We start from the raw sequence: 23,745 nt of genomic DNA on the forward strand, positions 1-23,745 counted from the left end.
CGGCCCCGCTCGGGGCGCCGCGCCCGCCGCCGCGTCGTCTCTCCGCCTTTGTGTCCCGGCCGCGCGCCCTCCCCGCTTCCCGGCGCCCGGCACCCTGGAGCCGCACGGGAGCCGGCTGTCCGAGCTGCGTCCGGCGCGGCGCCCCGGAGCCCCGAGCCCGCCGCGCCGCCGCGCCCCGCGCGTGCGCTCCCGCCCTGCGCTCTGAGGGCCCCCGCGGAGAGCGCCCCCGAGCCTCGGCGACCGCTGGAGCTGCTGATCGGCGCGCCCCGGAGCTGCCTGCGGTCTCCCCCGTGTCTGCCCGGAGGATTGGAGTTCCCGGCCCGCACTTCGTTCCTCCGGCGCCAGGAGCGCGCGGAGCTGGGAGCGGCTTGGCCATGGCCGCGAGGAGGAACTCCTTGTGGAAGTACTGCTGGGGAGTTTTGATGGTTTTATGCAGAACTGCGATTTCCAGATCAATAGTTTTAGAACCCATCTATTGGAATTCCTCGAACTCCAAGTAAGTAGCGTCCACGATGCCCCTCGTTCGCCGCCCCGGGGTCCGCCGCTCCGCGCAGCCCCGAAGGGAGGATGGGTCGGGCCGCCGAGCCTCGGAGTCTGTTTCTGGATGCTCGATCCCTCGCGCCCCCTCTTCCCCCACCCCCGCCGCCTTTCGCTTTGTGGTGACTCCGTTCGGCCTTGCAGCCGGAGCGCCGGCCCTGAGGGGCGCCCTCCTCGTCCTCTTCGCCCTGTGAACAGGCTCCCGGGCGCTAAAAAAGCGCCTTGTTGACTTGGGTGTCACGTCCGGAGAGGTGTCCGATGGCGATCCCTGACCCTGACTTCTCCAGGGCGGAGAACGGGGCCACAAACAGGGCCGGCTGGCGCGCCGAGGCTGGTGGGCTCCGGAGACGCGAGGATACCGCGCTCCAGAGGAGCGGCGGGGCGCGGGCCGGGCCGGCTGGGCGGGCGGGGCAAGCAGGCCGGGGGGCAGCGGAGCGCTCCTGGGAGAAGAGAGCCGGGGGTCCCTGGGCCGCCCGGAGCTCGCGCGCCTGGGCGCCGCGCCGCCTGCCCGAGGGTGCGCGGGGAGCTCGCTCGCCCAGGAGAACTCGGGCGGCGAGCCCTTCCCTCCCCGCCCGGGAGACCGGCCTTCGGCTGCTCCCGGGGAACCGTCTGCAGGTCGGCCTGTCCCTTCGTTTCTAAACCCACGGGCCGGACTCTGTGGTCCCGAAAGCTAACTTGATTTTAAGGATGCTTTGCGCAAAAGCTTCATTAAGGCCCTGCCCAGTCGCCACACAGCTCCTGAAGCCTTCGCGCTTGGGGAGCCTGGGCGGGAATGGGAGCCTTGGGTCCGATTTGCTTTATCGAAAGGTGCAGCCCGAAGAAGCCAGGCCTGGCGGAGATTAAGTTTCAGTGTGAGCAGCCCGATTACGTTTAGCATTTAGAAAAGGCGATCCATTTCGAAATATACACATATAATATATATATACGTATATGGCCGTGACTGGTAATTAGTCAGCTGTGCACTCAGTATTGCATTATTACCTCACTCTCGGGAGACGTTTCAAATCCTAGCCAAAATTATTTTACAGAACCATGGGATTTTTTGACCTTGGGAAACTTGGCGGGGAAAGTCTGAAGACACTGGTCGTTCCCGGAGTCAGCATTTGAGATCAGAAGCGAAATCAATGACCTAATACGAAGTTGAGCTGAGTTGGCCGTGGATTTAGGAATAAAGTGATGGGGGTGGGGTGGGGTTAATTGGAAGATCACGTCTCAATCAGAGAATTATATCCACGCTTCTTTTAAAAGTGGTGATTTCAGATTCACCAACATGCTGACCAAGAATTCCCTGGTAAAGAGCGAAAAAACCTCACGGCTATAAAGCGTATGAAACCGAGATTCTTGCACGAGGCTGGATGGTTTTATCCCAACACTGCTCCCGTGTATAATAAAAGTTACTCAGTGCAGTCTCTTTCCCTGTAGCCTGATCTTTATGGACTTGTGTTTCTGTTTCCTCACCTTGGTGTAAGATACTGTATTTGCTGAGGAAGTGCTGGCAGTGAGAGCTGGCCTCCGCTCCCGCAGCGTGAGGCGCTGGGTGGTGCGGGAGAACACGGGGCTGGGAGCCTGGGCCCGGGCACCCGGGACCCGGGGAGACGGGAGCCGGACCAGGGCAGCGGGCCCCGTGGAGCCGGCCCAGGGCGGCCGGCATCGCTTCCTGCCTACAGGGGTCACTCTTCCCTGCGCTGTCGCCGAGCTGGCCCTCGCCTCCTCCCCGGGCCTGCCTTGCACTTTCACTCACCGACTGGCTTTGGGGGGCTGGTTTTTGGGTTTGGGTTTCCACTCTCCTCCTCCTCCCAATAAGATTTAATTTTTACATCCCTGTCTTTAAAGAAATTCCCATTAACCCCTTCAGGTTCCAGCTCAGTAGAAGTCACCTTTTTGCATTATTAACTACTGGTTTGTGGGATTTGCAAATAGCTACTTGGAAACAATAAAGGTAGTGCAGTAATTATTTCAGCCTACGGTTTCCTCCTGAATATCTTCTTCCTCTAAGATGCTGGGGTAACTGGTGACTGATACTCACTAGCCTGATATGAGGATCAGGCTGCTCTTCTGAGCTGGGCTCGGATTTAGAGCCCTCCTGGAGGCCTGGTTGTGGAGAAGCCTGCCTCCCTGCACCGACAGTGTTGCTGTTGGTGAGCTGTCTCTGGCCCCCAAGAGGAGAATTTCTTCTATAATCCTCACTATAATGGCTGGCCTAGAGGAGAGGATCGTTTGTTCCCTGGCGAAAGTCGACTTAACTCAGTTATGCAGCTGAATGCTAGCTTGAGAGATCAGAAAGATTTCTTCCTGGGGGAATGCTATAAAAGAGCCTTTTCTAAGTTTGAGAATGAATTAAAAAAAAAAAGGGGGGGTGCCAAGGAGTTGCTCTGTTTGTTGGGGGAGGGTGCATATTTATTTCCAGGGGGGGAGTCAGGAAATGTGACGACGTGGCAGGAGAGTAATCAACTGCATTGAAGTCGCCCATCGGTTTGTCCAAGTGTAGAACAATTCACTTGTAATGAAGCGGCCATCAGTAATTAGGTTTGTTTCACTCAGAGGTCAGCTTTTTTAGCAGGTGGTGGACAGAGGGAGCACACAGCAGCTGTTTGGAGACACAGTCCAGAAAATCCTTTGTAAATTCACCGTCTCCATAACTACTTCAATCACACTGTCCGCTTCTCCCCGCCCCCGGCCTCCACCCCTGGAGAGTTTTGAAGAAGTTTTACTGACTGAAAAGTTAGCCCCTGCATCCACAGGTTCAAGGAAGAGTTGTGTCAACTGTGGCCATTTCGGTTGTGTAGCTATTTTTTTTTTTAACTCTGGAGAGAAAAGCAGAGCCTGGCTTTCATTGCTAATTAACGTTTCAGTAGAATAATTTTTTCCAAGCATGATGTTTTTGCCAAAAATAAAAAAGGTTTACTCTATAAAATACACACACGTATATATATTTATTATTAACTTCACTTTAGAGTGAGCAAGTCTGTATTGGTATGGAATTCTGGAATGAATTACACTAGCTTTGTTGAATTTGGAGTGTTCATTTCTTCTGTCTAGGAGTGCTGTTCCCTAGTATATGCCCCATATACTAGTTAACCAGGCGTTTTGCTTTTCTCAGGTCATTTTTCCCTACATAATGGTGAATTCCTGATATTGATTGGCTTGATACAAAAGAATGGCTGGATAATGTCCAGATAACCTATAATACTTAGGCTCCGCCACAGTCAGGCTCTGAATAAATACAGACCTGTCAGAGATTGATAAAATAAACTACAATGGATAGTGCTGTTTAAACAGTCCATTCAATACCATATATAAGCCGGCCGGCCTTCCATTGTGTCTGAAATTCTTATTTTTGTAGGTAAACAAATGCACATTCAGCAAGGATTCAATAGCCCCTTGAACTATGCTCCCCAGTTTGCGTTTGGGTTAATCTTGTCGGTTTTAATATAGAGAGGGGGGAAAAAAAGCACAAAGCACCAGGGGTGGAATTGTTCGTGCTTTCACATCCACAGCCCTCACATTTTGTCAGGATGATAAACTGTAGGTAATGGACTGTCGCTGCTGCACAGGACGACCGAGCCAGGGCAAGCACAAAGCCGGGGAGGCCTCGGGATCTCACTGCAGGCTTGGGAGCCTTCTTTTCAGACCAGGAGAGAATTGATTTGGGAATCGTGTGTCCAGGGACTGCACTTTTTAACCTCAGCAATTACAGCCTCGAGCTTCAGAAATGGGAGCTGGAGGTTAAGATGATTCCTTAAGCACTTCGTTCAAAATCTTTCAAAAAGGGTAGCTCTTGACACTTGTCCTAGGAGGCAAAGACATGCAAATGACTCCCCGCGTCCCGAAACGTGCCGGGCTGAAGCAGGGGGACAGGTAAATGAGCCATCAAGCCCCGTACGGGCTGAGAACCGCTTGCTGATGGGCTTGGTTCCTCCAGACGGAGTCAGCTGAAGAGTCAGCGGTATATTCAGAATCCTTATCGTAAAACCTTTTATCTGGAAATACACCGAGAGGAATCCTCTGGTTGGTGGGTCAGCATGATGATTACCTGCAGAGGGACTTTGCTACCTGGCCCCGCACTGAAATAATTCAGGTAGTACCGGGGGTGGCTGAGAGCGACCCCCCACCAGCCACCTGCGTCTCCAGCGCGAGCACCTAATGGGAAGCGATTCGAGATGCCAGCGTGACTGCAGTAACGCGTCACAGGGATGGGAGCGGCAGGGGAAGGAGATGCAGCCTGGAGGGCCTCATCAGAAGAGAAAGGAAAAAGAACAAGAAGGCTAGTTCTTGAGCATTCCATGAAAACTTTATTCTTGAACTCTCCCGCTGCAAGTAAGACGAAAAGGAGGGCTCTTCTAAGGAAAATAATCATCCAGACGGGACTGGGGGCCGCCTAGCCTCTGGCTGCTGCCATAAAAACCTGTTTTTCAGGTCACTTTTCATATATCTGCATAGACTGACTTAGGGGCTCGCTCTTGGTGCAGTAAAGTAGAGCCTTAAATGGGGAGTGTTCAATTGCTTAAAATATTTTCATTAACATATGCAGACTAGAAGCTGCTAGTCAGGAATTAGATCTTTGGGAAAGAGCTCCCCCCACTCCTTTTTTTTTTTTTTTTTTTTTTTTAAGGGGAGGAATTAGAATGGGGCTGGGAGAGAGGAGGAGAAGAAAAGGCAAGAGGGAAGGGTAGGGTAGGGAAGGGACAGAGTTCCGAACAGCTTGGAAAAACTCCTGTGGCTTCATTGTCTCTCTAAAGCCAAAGAACACAAAGACATAGGCAATTCAGCCCTTCTCCCATGATGGAAAATGTAGACCGTGGACATGGCTCTCCTGTTTGACTTGTTTAATTCTCATTTTAAATTCAGTACTATACGAGCCGTGTGAACTCTGAAGATTTCTTTAGTAATCCATTTTGTAGTTCCGAATCAAAAACAAAGTGAAAGGGTCTGACACAATTTGCTTTTATTTTTAGGCAAATCAACCCTGGTCATAGTTAATAAGGGGATTACAACCCAGACTGGGTCTTTACAGATGTAATGTAAATCAAGGGCAGAGTAAAAAGACACGGATCCCTTTTGATTGAAGTATGGTAAAAAGGCATAGAGAAGCTAGCAGCGGTAATCTGATTGTATGGCAATAAAACCACCATTTTCTGTCTTTCAGATAAAAATAATGTGGTAAATCCATGCAGTTCATAAGATGTAAAGGCAGATAAAGGGTGAAGCCATGGCAACATATAGATTAGCTGGATGTGGGGAATGACACGTCTCTGAAAAGAGTGTAGAAAGGAAGGCCCTTGCTTCAGGCTGTTGGCTATTATGTGGGAGCCATACAGACTTGGAAACTCGGATTAGAAGGTATGAAAGCCCCCCTTGTGGCCCGGGATGGTTGAAGCCGGGAAGAAAAGATGGCTCAGTTCTTGCTCATTGGTGGCGGATAATATGGCCAAGGTAGGTTCCCATTGACTGCCTTTTCCAGAGGTTGAGGTTGCGGCTGATTAAAACCTCGGCTCACTGCAGTGAGTTCAGGCCTGCAAGCTTTTCCTTTTTAACTCCTGGCCTAACAGGGGCCGCAGTAATGTAGGATTAGCCACCCTTGGCGGTACCTGCCTTCATCTCTTTGGGCTCCAGGCAGGGACCTGCTGGGGATGAACAGAGCCCAGAGGGGCTAGGAAGGGCCACAGGGACCTGAAAAGAAAACACAGACCTTTTGATTTCAGCCATCTTTCAGCCCCAGCCCAGGGAAAAGCTGAGCTAAACATTTATATTTCACCTCCCCCCCACCCCAGCCTCCGCCAGGGAGCTCCTCTCTGAGTTTTGTTTCCCACCCCCAGGGGAAAAAAAATGTATAATTAAGCAAAATCACAGGGGGAATTGCGTCTTCACTCGGATAGGTAGTAATCCGATATGCCCCTACAGGTGGAGACTTTCACTCCTAACCGTGAGTTGAGTTGAATGGGACAGGCCCCCGTTGGGGAAACGGTAAGGCTGTAAAAGTGTGATTGCTGCCAGCTTGAAACTTAAAAACAGAAGAGGCTCTTGCTGCCCTGTGCCCTGAACAGCTCTGTCCATAGGCCAGGCTTTTGTCTTGGAGGTGCACACTTTGCATTTTAGTCATTAACCAAAGTCGGCCTTTGAAGCCGTGATTGGGTTCCAGGCAGAGTGGCATCAGCAAGTTAGGTCAGGCCAGAAAGGAGATTTTTGCTTTTTCTGCCTCCTATTTGGCATCTTAGAAAAGTCTCAGCATTTCTTTAGGAAAGTCTGAACTCTTTAAGAGGCTGAGAATACTGAAAGCTACAAACCGCCCAGGGTGATTGACTTGCTGGAGTGGGTGGAGGGCATTTGGTGGCCATCCTCGGAAAAACAGCGTGGTGACTTTCTAGACGAACGCGTCCCGTGTCTGAAGATTCTCACTAAATCGAAATTATTCTGTTTTAGACCCACCTCGTGGATTTTGTTCCTAATTCTCAGAGAGCCAACTGGACGGTGCGGGGCGACGGCTTTCTGACACGTGTTGCCTGTTTCTCTGGTCGCTGCGGGGTAGCTTTCACCATTCCACACATGTGAGAGAGGGCCCAGAGACCTGCCCTCCTCAGGGCCTGCTACTCTACCTTCCTCTCCAGTGCAATTCAGAAATCATGTCAAAAGACCCAGTGCGTTTGGCCAGGTTCATCTAAGAGAAGGGGCACCCCCTCATTTACAAGCTGGTCACATCCCAGCACCTTGCATTCTGTATCTGACAATGAGCCCTAATGGTCCATTCAGCGAAAGTATTTGCTTGTTAGCGGGGAACAGAGCATGATAAATGTCCAGCAAGCTTGCGGCCTCCTTCAGCCTTTCAGTCGCAGGCTGGTGCATATTTATGGCAGGCAAGTGACAAAAGCAGCCGCTGAATTGCCCTGGCCTCCAGCTTTCTATGAGGAGCAGGGTTAAAGTGATTAAAGAAATGATGCAGGCAAGTCCTGCCACTTGTTTACGAACCAGCCTCCAACCCACAGCTTCGTGTCCTACCTTTGAGAACCCCTTGCAGGAGTGTTAGGGATCAGGATGTTTGGATCCGGTGGCCCCGTGGAAAGAGAAGGTGATCCCTTATGAACTGTTCTGCACGCGCGCTGAATACCAGGTGCGCCAATTTCTGTGGCTCCCGTGGAGAAGCGGCAGAGGGTCTTTATTCCCCTTTTCATGTATAAATATCAAATATGTAATTCTAGTCCAGGGCGTTTTGTGGCTGGTGAGTGCAGCGCTGGTTTCAAAGAAAACACCGTAGTAGGAGAAAGCGCCATCAAAGGCAAACAGGTTGTTTCTGCTCTTCGTAATTCCCCCAACAAAATATGAAGACAAAATTGGCAGTAGTGAAGTGTTAATAGTTCGCTCCTTCCATTCTCGAGAGCACGGGTAGGTGAATGTTCTAACTGCTTGGTACTGGGCAGGCATTCAGAAGATTGTGAATGAAACATGCTCTGAAAACTTCATCTTCTTGGTGTTTTCTGTATGAAACTCGAAAACCACCCAGATTTTTCCTCTCAGTTTACGTTTGGTGGCACCCAGTTTTAATTACAGTCCTTGGATCCTTCTACAAGTATTAATGTGCATGCGTGCTAAATCGCTTCAGTCGTGTCTGACTCTTTGCAACCCCCTGGACTGTAGCCCGTCAGGTTCCTCTGTCCATGGGATTCTCCAGGCAGGAATCCTGGAGTGGGTTGCCATGGCCTCCTCTGGGGGATCTTCCTGACCCAGGAATCGAACCCGTGTCTCCTGCATTGGTAGGTAGGTTCCTTACTATGGGCACCACCTGGGGAGCCCACAGGTATTCACGGGTGCTAGTTAAGTCTCTCTTGCTTCTGAGACAGAACTCTTTGCTCTTCACGTATTAAGTACTCCTGCATTCCACCAGAGTGGTGATGGGTGCTACCCACCCAACCCTGTGCACCTCAGTAGCTCTGAGCTGCAGAGCTAATGTCTGAAATGGCCCTTCTAGCATCTCTGCAGCATCTCCTGTACCAGCTGATGAACCTGAGGGCCAGCGTGGTGCTCTCACCTGAGGAAGCACTTCTGGATCTCAATCCTTGCTTTTTCTACCTGTAAAACTGGCTCAGTGTGGCCCGAAACTTTTGTCCCAAATAGGAACTGTCTGATGAGTGAGTGGGGCCAGGCTGCTTCTATTCAAGGCCAGCTCAGAGTGCCTCTAGAAGAGGCCTCAGAAGTGCCTTAGAAGAGGTCAGTTTTCACTTAGATCGGTTGCTGTTGTTTCGTCACTCAGTCGTGACCAGCTCTTTTTTGACCCCATGAACTGAAGCCCACCAAGGCTCCTCTGTCCATGGGATTTCCCAGGCAAGAACACTGGAGTGGGTTGCCATTATCTTGCTCCACGGGATCTTCCCAACCCAGGGATTGAACCCGTGTCTCCTGCATTGGCAGGCGAATTCTTTACCGATGAGCCACTATTAGCTTACCAGAACTATATTTGGGGTACATTTTTTTTTTGCAATAAACAGTGTATTTTCATCTCTATTCTTTTATATTCAGTACAAATATATGCATAGTCAGTGTTAGGAATATCATCTAATGTGTAGTGCCCTTCTTTTATGTTAAATACATGACCTTTAAACAATAAGTATTTTAATCTTGCAAACTCCAATCAGCAGAAAATAAATGTCTAATCGTATGAGGGAAATAATTAAAAATAAGATTGACCTTCTCTATGATTGCATATTGTGTTGTTTTTTTTAATTAATTTTTATTGGAGTATTGTTCCCTGGGTTGGGAAGATCCCCTGGAGAAAGAAATGGCAATCCACTCCAGTATTCTTGCCTGGAGAATCCCATGGACAGGGGAGCCTGGTGTGCTACAGTCCATGGGGTCACAAAGGGTCGGACACGACTAACTGACACTTTCACTCCACCTTCATAATTGGCTTTACAATGTTGGGTACAGCAAAGTGAATCAACTGTATGTATACATATAAGCCCTCTTTTTTGGATTTCCTTTCCATTTAGGTCACCACAGAGCATCGAGTAGAATTTCCTGTGCTGCATAGTAGGTTCTTGGGGTACGTTTTTGATAAAAACAGGCTCTCCTAAGCCCTGCACCCCACTTTGTCTATGGGAAAATGGATCTTCATGAGAAATGGACTGTCCTTAAAGGTCACCGTTTCCCCTGAAATGACTGCTCTCTCTTGATGGCGTAGATCAAACACAGTTTCTTTAAATCTTGGCCCTATAATCCCACAGCACTTTAGTTAAATACCCAGGGCATAGAAAGAACATGATACATGGCACTGTCATGATTCATATGCAAGTCTTAATCCCCCACCACCCAGCCTATCCCTAAAAGGCAGGGAGCAGAATTCTTTCATGTCATCAATCTCTACCAGCGAGCATTGACATCCAATAAGTATTAGTTGAAAGAGCAGTCACAACCCAAAGGTCTGTTTCTGGCTGCCCCTGTTAACAAATCACCTGATCCTGGGGTGCTCCCTCCAGCCCAGTGGCTCTAGAACCATCAGAATCACCTGGAGAACTTGTTAAAACAGGCTGGCCGCCCTCCCCGAGAGTTCCGGATTCCTGAGGGCTGCATGGGACTTGAAATTCACATTTCTAACAAGCTGTCAGCTGATGCCACACCTTAGGAACGGCTGCCCTCTTTCCAACTTTTTTTTGGAAAATGGCTCAAGATTAGATCACCATCCTCTGAAAGGCTGATAAGGATCACTGAAGAAAGCCCTGGATCGCTAAAGAAATCGGAGGCCCTTGTCTCCCAGCTCTTGGCCTCTGTTTTTGCCTGGTTGATCACTGATGGTAGATAATTCATCGATTTGTTGGATGAACATTTGTGAACAGTGAGGTCTGTTAACACTGGGCTCTGAGAATACAGAAAAGAGAAGTCTCTACCCTCAAGAGACTTAAACCCTAAGGGAGTAAGGGTATCCCATGGGGAAGGCAAATAAGGTCTATGCAGTGCTGCGTGGCCGGGGTGGCCATGGGCGCAGAGGAAGAAAGGGATCGGCGTTCCTCCCACGGTAGGGGAAACTGAGTCAGGAGAGACAACAGTATCACTAAGCAAAACCCCTGGAGATCTCCGAAACAGAACCACAGTTAGCAAAGCAAAGAAACACGTTTCAGCTAAGGGTGGCCACTGTCTACACCGTATGTCTTTAATAATCTGCCTCATTTCCTATGTCTCAGTGGAGCTTGAAGACAGATGCCCACAAGTGAACAAACAGACCCTGTGGGACAGCTAACCCAGCGATTCTAGCCCCCTTATTCTCAGGAGAACTAGCAGAAGCTATTGGTTTTCAGAAGGTCTGTGCTGATAATAGAAAGGTCAGGTGATTCAATTTAGCAAAGTGAGCCAGGCCAGGGCTATTTTAGTTTGCTTAAGAGGACGGGCCTTGGAATCTGGCTGTAGGAGCCCACTCCCAGGTTAGTCATTTTTTCGCTGTGTAGCTTTGGGAGCAAAACCCCCTGTGTTTCTCACTTGTCCCATTTCTAAAGTGGGGGACAATGATCTAACAGGACTGAAGAAGAAGCCTGCTAGAACTGTGCTCAGGATTAAGATTCTAGCTCCGGACTTGGCACGACGAACCGATACATGTCAGCTCCTCCTGTTGAAAGTTAACTGAGCATCTACTGTACGCCTGGCTGTCTGGTTCAGTTTGCCTTCTACATACAGATGCCAAGTAAATAAAATGTTAGTAAGGATTAGGATGTGGTGCCTGCACCTTTTAAAGTCCCTGTTTAGCCGCCTGTGTTCCACTCATCTTGCATACTTTGCTGCTACATGAAGCACCTTTTTAGTTCCCTTCTGCTACCAAATTGGATGCTCTCTCCTCTGCTTCCTGCCCTGGTGCTGTGTTGTAATATTTATAACCCTGAATTCACTCAGCTTCTCCACCAGGGCTGGGGAAAGGCTGGATCCTGGGCGAGCCCCCTTTATGGGCAGGGCACGGGAAGCCATTGGGTTGTTGAATGAATACTCAAAGACAGCTGGGTGGCCTTTCGGCATTCATGTGCCATGCTGTTGCTTATTTAGCAGCCTCCTCACCTGGTGGGCACAGTCTGTTTCATTGAACGACAGTCGCCTGCTGCACACGCTGGGGGCTGTGACTGTTCTAACTGCCCGCAAACACTGACTCATTCAGACTTCATAATGACCACGCGAGGGAGGAACTGTCATGACCCCCGTGACAGCGATGGGGAAACCAAGGTGGAGACTAGCTCCTCATCTTGCCTCAACTCATGCAGCTCATAGGTGCTACAGTCTGTATTTGAACCTGAGTGTTCTGACTCCAGGATCCTTCCTCTAAATTCTCCAGCTCTCTTTCTCAGGCTGTTGCATGGAGTGGTTAGAAATCACATAACCCAATGAAGCCTACGTGTGCTCAAAGCAGTACCCACAAGGTGGGTTGAAAGGAGGTTTGGGGTATCACTCTTCGCCTGTCCATCTTGATTTATAGTCTTTCCTGTGATGGACATGTGATTCTAAATGGATCCTTTAAATCTTTGATAACAAGGTTTTACCCAATGGAAGCTAGACAGTTACAAAAGTCCATCATATTAATAATGCATTTATTGAATATTACTCCTCTGACTATTAACATTTTCCTTTTAAAAATGGGAGCATTTGATCGTCTCTTTGCTGGGAGAAGACAAGGTCAGGTTTTCGTGGAGAGTTCCGTGGGGTTCGATGCTGTACACGTGTCAAGCTAAGGAGATAGGATGACATCTTTTTTAGAGTCTAGTCACAATTAAATGCCATTTTATTTTGGATTTTGGGATCTGAGCCAGCTTCCATCTTGTCAGAGCTGAGAAGACTCAAATCAAGTCCAGGCCTATTTCTACAGCAAACTGGGCTTCTGGCTTCCTGCCTGTGGATTCACTCAGTGTAGCCCATCTGGCTTTTGATGTTCGGCGAGTTTGGAGCAGTTTGTTTCAGGAAGCGAGGCGGGGAGGATCAGTGGGCCTGGGATGCTCTTGACTCCCAAGCAGATCCTCCCCAACCCCGTTGCATCCCCTCAGGGCTCAGGGTCTGCTCACCTGCAGCCCTGGCATGGGTTGGGGGGCTTGATAAGGGACTCTCATACCTCCAGCCCTCATTCCTGCCCAAGTCAGGGCCTCCTCTTATCTCATCATGGTCCAGTTCCCCTCCTGGAGTTCAGTAGCAGCCTGGGTGACTCAGGGTGGTGAACTCCCATAGTGTTTGTTTTTCGGTCCAGCTCATTCCAGGCTGCTGGTGGCGACCGAGCAGGAAATATGTGGTCCACAAAGTTACGGCGGCATGCCATCCACATTTTTCTCCCTAGTGTACACACCTTGGGGGTGATCTGCAAGGGAATCCGTCACCCAGTCTGGTTTTCCTCCTTTCTGATGATCATGGCGCAGACCTGACTTCAGGAACTGCTTGCTTTCTCTTCCTGTCTTCTGCCCCTGCTCCCTGGGTTGTGGCCCAGCCCGGGGAGGTGCAGGCGAATGGTCAGCATCACCCGCCCACAGCAGACCTGTCCCTGACCCTCTCTGGAGTGAGGAAGGAGGAAGCCTCCAGAAGGCAACTGCGTAGGTGGCTGTGAAGGGCTGGCGGGCAGCCTTCTAAATTGTGTTGGTAGCTGATGCTTGCCTGGCAAGGGGATTCTCTGCTTATGGCAAGAGAGACCGGGAATCTTGCCTCTTTCTTAAACCTTACTTCTGAAAATGCTCTTTCTACTATTAGACAGACACTCACTGAGCCCTCACTTGACAGGGGGGCAAACTGGGCTGGGGGCCCTGGGGTCCAGTGGTGAATAGTCCTGGGGTCACACTCCAGCCTGGAGAGTGGGCGTCCCACCCCCATGGCGTGTCCTTTCTTTCAAGGCTGTTTTCCCCACCAAAGGGGAGAGGTTTCGTTCACCCATAAAACGTGGCTGGATGGTCTCTCTCAATGGGCACAATTGTTAGAAGTTAAAAGATGTGTTGATGGAAATGAAAGGGATGCTCAAGGGCCCTCGATGGTGGTGCTGCGCGGAGATCCCAGGTCCATCTCCTTAAGATGCCAGCCTGTTTCTGGACAGTGTCCTGCTTTTCTTCCCTGTGGTGTTCCCACTCAGGTAGCTGAGCACAGGGGGTCCGTACTTCGATCTGAAACAGCAGAGACCTGGCTGGAAATGCCCTTCGAATGGCTTTCTGCAGGAAAGCTGGTTTTCTGGGTTTTCTTTCTGGGCCCTCAGCTGTGAATAGAGAGAGTCCCACCTTCCTTTATAGACTCTTGCTAAGAGCATACTTTGGAGCAAGACCGTACAGGCGCAAACAAATTACACTTGGGAAGAAGCCCGCTTGCACCGGCTCCCGCCTGCGAGGGTTACGAAATTCCTGTTTCGATAATGGGGCCGAGTGGTCGGGCCAGCCTGACAGAGGTTGGCCTGGGTGATTCACCCTCCCCCCACCAGCCGCTTTCCCAGGCACATCCCAGCATTTCCAGCCCTCCCTGTCTCACCCCCCAACCCCCAACCCTTTAGCTACAAAATTCATGGCATGATTTTTTTTTTTTTTGGAAAGTTTTGAAGGAGATGTTTGGGTCACTTCCATAAAGACAGACCTTGAATTTTTTGTGTGTGTTTTGAGCCCAGTGGTTGATTTTTGTTTTTAATTCCATGCTGGAGATTAACTAGCCTCTGTGAACCTGAGAAAAGGAACCCATGACCTCTACCCTTCCCACTCTTAAATTCTAACTTAACCAATAAAGATGTATCTAGTCCAACCTCGACTCGTTAAAGGTGAGCCTTCTGTGAATTGGAGGGTTTTGTTATGGAGAAAATTGTGGTAGGGATCAAAAAATTAAATACCTACTTGTGTTATTTTCCGAAAAGAAAATTTAAAGCTTGAGCATCATGTCTTTGAGCACTGGAGACTGAAATTCACTTTAAGCCACCAGTGTTCTGAGCCTTATATCACAGATAACAAACAAGAATAACATCAAAGGGAGTCAGTTTTCGCCCCATTGTGCAGCCTTGGAGGCTGTGAAATTTGATATTATTTTGACTTGTACGGTAATTGTAGAATGACAGAGGGAAATGGATTAAGTTGAAATGAAAGGATACACCGCCCTGCACACACATACTGCCAAATGCAGGTTGAGGTCGTTGGGCCAAGAATGGGGGCCCGGAGTTGCGTCCTTGCAGATCAGGACTTAAATAAAACTTTGCTTCAGTCACCGCAGTCTACAGTTCTTTCAAGTGCCTGCGAAGATGAGGAGTCCGCCTCCCCTTGGAGAGTTGCAGAACTGGATCGGGCACCTGCGATCACCGCCCGTGTGAATTTCAGTGCTTCTCATCTTTCCTTTCCTTGAAAAGATGCTGCCTGTCCTCAGTGTGAAGTTTGAGATGTACTCTCCACCCCCACCCCCTCCCCACCCCCCACCAGCTTTTGGATTAAGACCGCTGTAATGGTCCAAATTGTAGAGCCAGCTTTTATATACCTTTTCTTTTCCTTGAATAAATCAGTTTCATGTTGCAGATGATATTTGTTTCTAGAAAAATGTGAAAGAAGGGACACCTGTGAAAACAGACAATTGTCCCAGCACCCATACACATTGGAATCAAAAGCTGCAAATGCCAATTAAAGCCTCCAGTGACTACCTTATTTCTTAGAGCTTTCAAGCCACTGAGAAGACAGTGAGTGGTGTGTTTACTTGAAGTTTTAAGGTAATTACTTGTTCCCCCGAGGTGGGGTCTGGTAACCTAATTCTGTATCAGCCTGACACCCTATAGAGACACCCCACTATCTCTCTGGTTTCAGAGTAAGTGTGCAGACACTTGTTCTGATATTAGAGTGCAAAAGGGGGCAGTAAAGTGCTGTCCACAAAAACAGCACAATGGTTTCCCCGAGTATTTCTTATGGTCGATATTGCCTAAGCCTTTCTTGGGCCCTGCTTTTATTCATTTAAGACAAGCTCTTCTGTTTGGGGCATTTGGAGTTGATTGTATTAAGCCATAGCAGCAATCTAGCATTAAACAGAAGTAAGGCAAGCCCGAAAATCCTGCCTGTTTATGAAATGTGCCATCAAATTCATAAACTCATGAGTTTGAGTCATTTTGGGGGGAGGGGGTTTTTTGTTCCCAAGTGCACTGAGCATCTCTGGAAGGAATCTCGGGGTGCTGTGTTAATGCTGTTTTAGCTCCACCTCTGCAAAGCCCCAAATGCGTGGGGAGGTCACAGGGTTAAGGGTTTGGGCTCATCTCTAGCACCGAGTCCGTTGTTTTCAGGAGGGAGGTAGGAAGGTGTGCCATGGTGAGCAAAGCAGTAGCGGGCTTGTCCTCATTCAGAATTTCAGAGACAGCGATTTACACACCAACTGCTCTTCTCCCTGCAGCCTCTGACATTTAATTAAAAATAAAAGCATTTTCTGGGAAAAATGCATGTTTTCCAAAACATGGTAAACTCAGAGTGTACTTAAGTGTACTCTGGCTTGTGAATGAGCCTATTCTGTGGTATGATTTGGGGTGTGCCAACTGTTAGGGTAATAAAAACTTGTTCCTAAAGCTGGGACTCAAGCGTGCCTGAAATGTTAGCCAACTCCCAGATCTGTGCAGTTGAATGATTAAGCAGAAACTGTATCCCATAGTTTTCATCTTTTTGAATAAACTACTTGTATGTGACCACATACAGCTTTTGTAGATTCAAGAACTGCTTCGTTAAATAGACTGCAGTTCAGAGAACGATAATTTTATTTAGTTGCATTCTCAGGAAATGCATCCCCCAAAAGTGTAAAAGTCTACAGGCCTTGAAAAATCTTATTTTAGACTGGAGTCATGAAAGACTGCTCCAGAATGTAGTAGTTTGTTCTTCAAACTGGGCCTTGACGCAGAATGTTCTAATCAGATTACAAAAGCATTTGATGTTTATCGCACAGAATTCTGAAAAAACGCAGAAAGCTGACAGTCATCCCAAGTCCACCATCCAGTAGCTCAAAGCAGCCTCAGATAAAGGCCCTGCGTTTGACCATCGGCGTCTGTGTTTTCTGTCTGGTCAGTGAAATGAGCAGAGCAACACGCTCTGTTTATGCATATGTGTGTGTATTTTCAACTGAACTTAGCCATTTACTTGAATAATCATAAACTCTAATGATGTAATGTTTTTCGAATCTTTTTATTTTGTGTTGGGGTATACCCCAATTAACAACACCGTTGTGATGGTGTTAGGTGAACAGTGAAGGGACTGAGCCATACGTATATTAAATACATGTATCCATTCTCCCCCAGACTGCCCTCCCACCCAGGCTGCCCCATGACATTGAGCAGAGTTCCCTGTGCTCTACAGTAGGTCCTTGTTGGCTCTCCGTTTGGAATATGGCAGTGTGCACATGGGTGTCTAATGATGTAATTCTGAAACGAAAGGAAAAATAAAATCAGCCATACACATGGGCTTCCAGGTGGCTCAGACGGTGAAGAATCTACCCGCACTGCAAGAGACCTGGGTTGGATCCCTGCAGTCTCCTGGAAAGTCCCCTGGAGGAGAGCATGGCAACCTACTCCGGTATTCTTGGCCTGGAGAATCCCATGCACAGAGGAGCCTGGTGGGCTACAGTCCACGGGGTCGTGAAGAGTCAGACATGACCGAGTGACTGACAGACACGCATGCCAAAGTCAGGTCTATTCACTTAGACGCGGAAACTGCATTTGCTCGGCATTTTGTTCCAGAGGTAGAAGAGTGTCACCTGTTGGTCCCTTCCCCCAGTTTGCACATTGGCAGGGTTTGCATGGGTCCTGTTATATGAGTGACGTGCTCCTGTTCTCAGCCGGACGATACCTGCCACAAGTATATGGAAATATTAGATCCTCAGAGAGATGCTGAAATTGTGTGTGTACCACAGTACCCAGAGAGGACTCCAAGTCGGAGCTGACACACTTTAAAACAAGAAGCTCGGTGGTCATGCCTGTCTGGAGGGCGCTTGCCTGGCCCGGTTATTCGTTTGGACGCAGAAGCTGGTCGTTCTTGTCTGCGTCCTTTCATTCCCGTCCCTCCTGCTCTGGGTCAGCGGGACGTTTTGCGTTTGGCAGCCGTGTGTCCATTTGCCCTTGTTCCTATGGCAGTTCCCTGTGTTCCCCAGTCGTCTACCTAGACGTGCTTTTGCCTTCAGGAGAGCAAGGGCTCCTTATTTCAAGTATTTTCAGACTCTTTGAGCATCAGGGGGGCCACGGTGATTTGGCTGTCCTTCTAGGTTCAACCTACATATTTTTTGCAACCTCAAAGAAAGGTGTGAGAAGTCCTTGCACGTTTGTCCTGAGGGGTGTATGTTATGATGGGGGCATGAATGGAGGAGTGGGAAAGGGAGAAAAGAGAAGCAAGGAAAATGGGGTGTCCGTGAGGGGCTGGGGAGAATAACTGTGGGCCCGTGAGCAGCCAGCCCCGGGCAGCTCAGCTCCCGGCTCCTGTGGACCTCGCTGTTCCGTCGGGCCTGGTTCGGAAGGCAGGCAGGCAACCATTGCCCCATCTGATGTACCTGTGAAACCTGGGCGTGCGATGCTAGTCGACAGAAGGGTCCAGACTGGAGAAGGTAACGTGTGATACTCCGATCTGTCGTGACCCCTAAACTCCTCTAAGTGGAAAGTTTCGGCTTTAACTGCATTATGCCAGGTTTTTAAACAAGCATGGGATCCTAGTGTGGATTAAAGCATTAAGGAAAATTGTGTCACCAGGGAACTATATTCAATATCCTATGACAAACCTTATGGAAAAAATATGAAAAAGGGTGTATGTGTCACTGAGTCCTGTGCTGCACAGCAGGAATTGTTGTTGTTGATTAGATGTCTGTCTGACTCTTGCCAACCCCACGTATTGTAGCCTGTCATGGGGTTCTCCAGGCAAGAATACTGGAGTCAGTTGCCATTTCCTTCTCCAGGGGAATATTCCCAACACAGGGATCAAACTTGTGTTCCCTGCACTGCGGGTGGATTCTTCACCACTGAGCCACCTGGGAAGGAGGGCGCAGCAGAAATCAACACATGCTAATCAGCTCTACTCCCATAAAATAAATTAAAAAAAAAATGTTGTGTCACGTAATGGTTGCATTATTTTAAAAGTTTCCACAGTGATGAATATGGAGTTGAAATATCTAATTGAGATTATTAGAGATCTAATTTAGATTATTAAACATTAAAGTCTAATTTAGGTTATTAGATTGATTCAGAGTATTCCCCGTGGAAGTGTTAAGAGTCTAGTTTGGTGAATAACTTTTAAAAACTTGGATTCAGGTTGATAGGTAATCAGAAGATAAAAACAGATCCTACTAGGAAAGCATTTCATATCAGGGACTTTCCAGGCGGTCCAGTGGTTAAGATTGCGCTTTCACAGCAGGGGGGACAGGTTCCATCCCTGGTTGGGGAGCTTGGACCCCACAAGTTGTGTGGCATGACCAAAATAATCATCATCATAATAAATTTCAGGCAGGGAAACTTCAGAAACCCTACTCAGAGTTTCCATTTTGTTCCACATTATACTGTCCCTGGGTTTGGCTCAGAGTCACCGTATCTTATTGTCTTGCTTGGGAGTGATTCATTGGGAAAAACTGAAAAACCATAGGAGTTCCCCATTTCTGCTCGGCTCACCCCACTCCTGTGCCTTCCCACGGAAGCCCTCCAGGGAGAGACCCAGAACCACAGCCCCAACACTCTGGGCAGCCATCCTGACCGCGAGCCCCCCGATGGGTGGGAAGACAGGCCTCCCCCTCCCAGGAGGGCAGCAGGGTAACTTGCCCTGACTCTGAGCCCCTGGCCCCGAAGGGGGTCTGACCCACTGTGTATGCTCGCCTATGTAGGACATGAGACAGTGTGAGTCTCTTTGTTCTTTGTTTTCCATCAAAAGCCAGTAGATATTATTGACGAAGACCCCTAACCACTCTTTTTTTTTTTCCTTTTTGGATGTGGTTGAACAACAACCTCAGCTCTGTGGCATGGGTTACAAACGTGGGGATTTTCCCCTGGGCTTATTTGGCTATAGAAATGGACATGATCTCATCACACAGAAGGAAATCTGCACTTGATATTCACTAGGTAGGGTCACTAGGCTTCCCTGGCAGCTTGGTGGTAATGAATCCGCCGACCAATGCAGGAGATGAGGGTTCAATCCCTGAGTACGGAAGATTCCCAGGTCAAGAAGATCCCCAGAGAAGGAAAAGGCAGCTCAGTCCAGTATTCCTGTCTGGGAAGTCCCATGGACAGAGGAGCCTGGCAGGCTGCAGTCCATGGGGTCATGAAAGAGTCAGACACGACTTAGCAACTAAACAACAGGCAGAGTCAGTGTAGTAATTTAAAATTAGCCAGTTGTCCCCACCCTAATTGTTCTTAAAAAAAAAAAAATTCCCAAGTCAACAATAAGACAAGTGTCTTACTATTACCAAATGTTCAGGACACAGATGTTCTGTGTGGTCTGACTTGTTAACATTTCTGAGCAATCTTGAGGTGATAAAATGCAAATATAAGTGACCTGGCTTCAAAAACAGAACTCTGTGGTCACTGCCTGGGCTTTAACCTATGAGACACGTTGTTTTCCATTCGGAAATGATACTATCAGGGCATCCACGCCGTTTTCTTCCCACACACATTCTGCGATTCTCACCAACTGTCCAGATCGCTCTGTAACATTACATTGGAAACACAGGTTGCACGTCTGGTCCGTTTTTCCCTCACCCTTTGGTCCTTGGCTCCCTGGACACGGCTTGAGATGGACACGAAGATGGATCCATCAGTCTTCTACGGATCCTGGTCTCTGACGCCTGGGCAGAGGCATGCACGTGGATTGACTTTCTTTCTCTTGATTTGCCTTTAACTGCGTGGCTTTTCTATGAAAAGCTCAATTGAGAGAAAGCTGCATTTCCCCAAACCTGATTTATGCTTTAAGGCAGTGCAACCGGAGCTGAGAAGTGTGCAGGGCGGGGGCTTTTCCTGTCGCATCTCGAGTGCGGCACACGTGTCCTCATCTGGTCTGCGTGTCAGGTCCGTGTGCGGGGACTGAATGGAGACCGTGGTGGAGGGTGCTGTGATCGGTGCTCACTTACGGAAGAGTCAGTGCTCAAAAGCAGCCTCGCTTCTGGGGGTGGCGCACGGCTTTGCATTGTAACCAGGGAAGGGTTGCAGAAAACTGCCGATACCCATGACTCTGGGGAGAACGAATCCAGAACTCCACCTGCAGCGCCCCTGACTGTCCAGAGACGCAACCTGCTGGAGTGGTTCCGCTCGGTTCTCAGCACCACCACCCTCCCGCCCACCTCCCCCAGCCCCATCCCAGCTCCAGCTCCTCCTTTCTTCAGAATCCCTTCCGTGCCTGCGATCTGCAGCTAGTTGGTGGCACTAGATTTGACTTAATTTTATTATGTGTGTCTTAGCTGCCGCTGGTTCTTTAAGCATCTACCAGATGTTAGCACTTAGATGCTCTGTGTTGAGTCAGCCACGCCTGGGAGCTGCCTGCCCTCAGGAAGCCAGATTGTGAAGTCCTGACATCCGGGTCCTACTTTCTGTCATCGTAGCGTCTCTGATGGAGATGCAGGCGTCTCGGTCGTTACCCTCACTTGACTCTGCTTGCTCCCCATTGCCTTAGAGACAGTGAAGGTGCTTGGATAGACCTGAAGGACATCCTGCCTGCTTAGTAAGTGAGCCAGAGACAGGTACGGTTTGTGATCCCTTAAGTGTGGAATCTAAAAACCAAACTAGTGATTGTAACCAAAAAGAAAAGTTCACAGATGTGGAGAACAAACCAGTGGTTATTAATTGAGGGGGGCAGGCAGAGGAAGGTGGGAGGGGCAGAGAATTAAGAGCCACAAGCCACTGTGTATAAAATAAATAAGCTACAGGGGTACATTGTACAGCACAGGACTATAATCAGTATTTCATAATAATTGTAAATGGAGTAGAACCATACACGTTTTGAATCACAAGGTAGTGCACCTGGAAGTAATATAATATTATAAATCAACTATATCTCAATTAAAAAACAACAACCGTGAAGTCTCCTGGGAGGCAAAGGAATTTCTGGGCTTAATGCACTTAGTGGTAACGTGTGCAGGAAATTCAGCCCAAATCATTTGTCCACTGAGAAACCATAATCTCTCATCACTTAAAGAAACGAGTGTGCTGAGCACTGGTATATCTATTACTATATACCTGTATAGTCAGTCAGTCAGTTCAGTCAGTCAGTCATGTCCGACTCTTTGCGACCCCGTGAATCGCAGCACGCCAGGCCTCCCTGTCCATCACCAACTCCCGGAGTTCACTCAAACTCACGTCCATCGAGTCGATGATGCCATCCAACCATCTCATCCTCTGTCGTCCCCAATCTCCCAGCATCAGAGTCTTCCAGTGAGTCAACTCTTCGCATCAGGTGGCCAAAGTACTGGAGTTTCAGCTTCAGCATCATTCCCTCCAAAGAAATCTCAGGGCTGATCTCCTTCAGAATGGACTGGTTGGATCTCCTTGCAGTCCAAGGGACTCTCAAGAGTCTTTTCCAACACCACAGTTCAAAAGCATCAATTCTTCGACGCTCAGCTTTCTTCACAGTCCAACTCTCACATCCATACATGACCACAGGAAAAACCACAGCCTTGACTAGACGGACCTTTTTTGGCAAAGTAATGTCTCTGCTTTTGAATATGCTATCTAGGTTGGTCATAATCCTCCTTCCAAGGAGTAAGCGTCTTTTAATTTCATGGCTGCAGTCACCATCTGCCGTGATTTTGGAGCCCCCCAAAATAAAGTCTGACACTGTTTCTGCTGTTTCCCCATCATTTCCTATTAAGTGATGGGACCAGATGCCATGATCTTCATTTTCTGAATGTTGAGCTTTAAGCCAACTTTTTCACTCTCCTCTTTTACTTTCATCAAGAGGCTTTGTAGTTCCTCTTCACTTTCCGCCATAAGGGTGGTGTCATCTGCATATCTGAGTTGATTGATATTTCTCCCTGCAATCTTGATTCTGGCTTGTGCTTCTTCCAGCCCAGCGTTTCTCATGATGTACTCTGCATGTAAGTTTAAATAAGTAGGGCGGGTTTAAAAAAAATCAACCTCTAAAGTGCTCAAGTGTCAGGTCCTGTTGTATGGATTTAAAGAAGGAATAATTTTTTTTAGGAACCCTTGAAACCAGTTTTCAGAGTGAAGGAGCAAATCCTTGCCTGACTTTCTGCCACAATGCCTTCTGAAAAGTGAATTGATAATTTTGCAAGCATTAGGAATAGTGGGTTTCATCAGGATTTACTTTTTGTAAGTGCATCCAATACGCTTATTGCAATTGAGATTCCTCCCTCTCAAAAAGCATCCCCTGGGTTAACTCCTCCCCAGACATGGCTCCCCTGTCAATGACCATTACCAGCCTGCCAATGCAGGAGACGTGAGAGATGAGGGTTTGATCCCTGGGTCAGGAAGATGCCCTGGAAAAGGAAAAGGCAACCCACTCCAGTATTCTTGCCCAGAAAATCCCATGGACAGAGGAGCCTGGCGGGCTACATGGGATCGCAAAGAGTCGGACACGACTGAAGCGACTTAGCCAATATAATCAGTACCTCCTGAGAATCTGGTCTGAAACATGGAGATGCTGTAGCTAAACCAGTTCGTGTGTCCTCTGTTCTTGACTTCGCCCCATCAGCTCCAGCAGAAACTGGAACTTGGATTTGGTGAGTGAAGAGAGAGTCATGAGGAGGGACTCATGGGGGTGGAGAGGGAACCACCAGCAAGTCTTTGGTTATACAGGAAAAAATCATCTTTGTGAGGGAAACAGGATCTGGGTAGCATCTTGAATGAAGAAAGAGCATGGTGAGCCAAACCTGAGACGTAGGCGTGATGTGGGAGAGCGCGGAGATGTGCAGAGATGATACATGGCTTTCGGGTGGGGATGGGCCTGATGTCTTATAGGAACTGAGTGGATGGGCAAGAGCATGGGTCTGTCTGTCTCAGGATCCTGAGGTCCGGAGCCTGGTGGTCCAGGGTGAAGGTCGCTCAGCGTGGAGATCAGAGCTGAAAGGAGGCAGGTCTGGGCATCCAGGCTACAGATTTCACTCCAGCTAACACATGTGCCCACGGCGTGCCGGCTGCTCTCGGAGCACATTTAGGGGGGAAGATGTTTGGAGAGGGGCGGGAAACCCCAGGCAGGAGCCCCCCCTTGGTTCTCAGATGCAGTGAAGATTTCCTAAGAAGGTCCAGGGATAAGACATGAGAAAAATGATGTGTTGGGAAGGTGAGCAGCATTAACACTCACTGTATCTCATCTATATGGA

The 23,745-nt window shown here is 48.7% G+C and overlaps 1 protein-coding gene across 1 annotated transcript in view; it reads left to right on the forward strand.

The window, feature by feature from the left end:
• Positions 1–23,745, forward strand: part of EFNB2 (ephrin B2) — a 49,723-nt gene continuing 25,978 nt past the window's right edge. The window contains exon 1 of the mRNA XM_006072276.4: positions 1–496. Within this exon, the coding sequence (XP_006072338.1) occupies positions 375–496 (122 nt within the window). The 5' untranslated portion in view covers positions 1–374. The remainder of the gene's footprint in view (positions 497–23,745) is intronic.

This window comes from Bubalus bubalis, chromosome 13 (assembly GCF_019923935.1).
Source record: "Bubalus bubalis isolate 160015118507 breed Murrah chromosome 13, NDDB_SH_1, whole genome shotgun sequence".
Taxonomy (NCBI): Eukaryota; Metazoa; Chordata; class Mammalia; order Artiodactyla; family Bovidae; genus Bubalus; species Bubalus bubalis.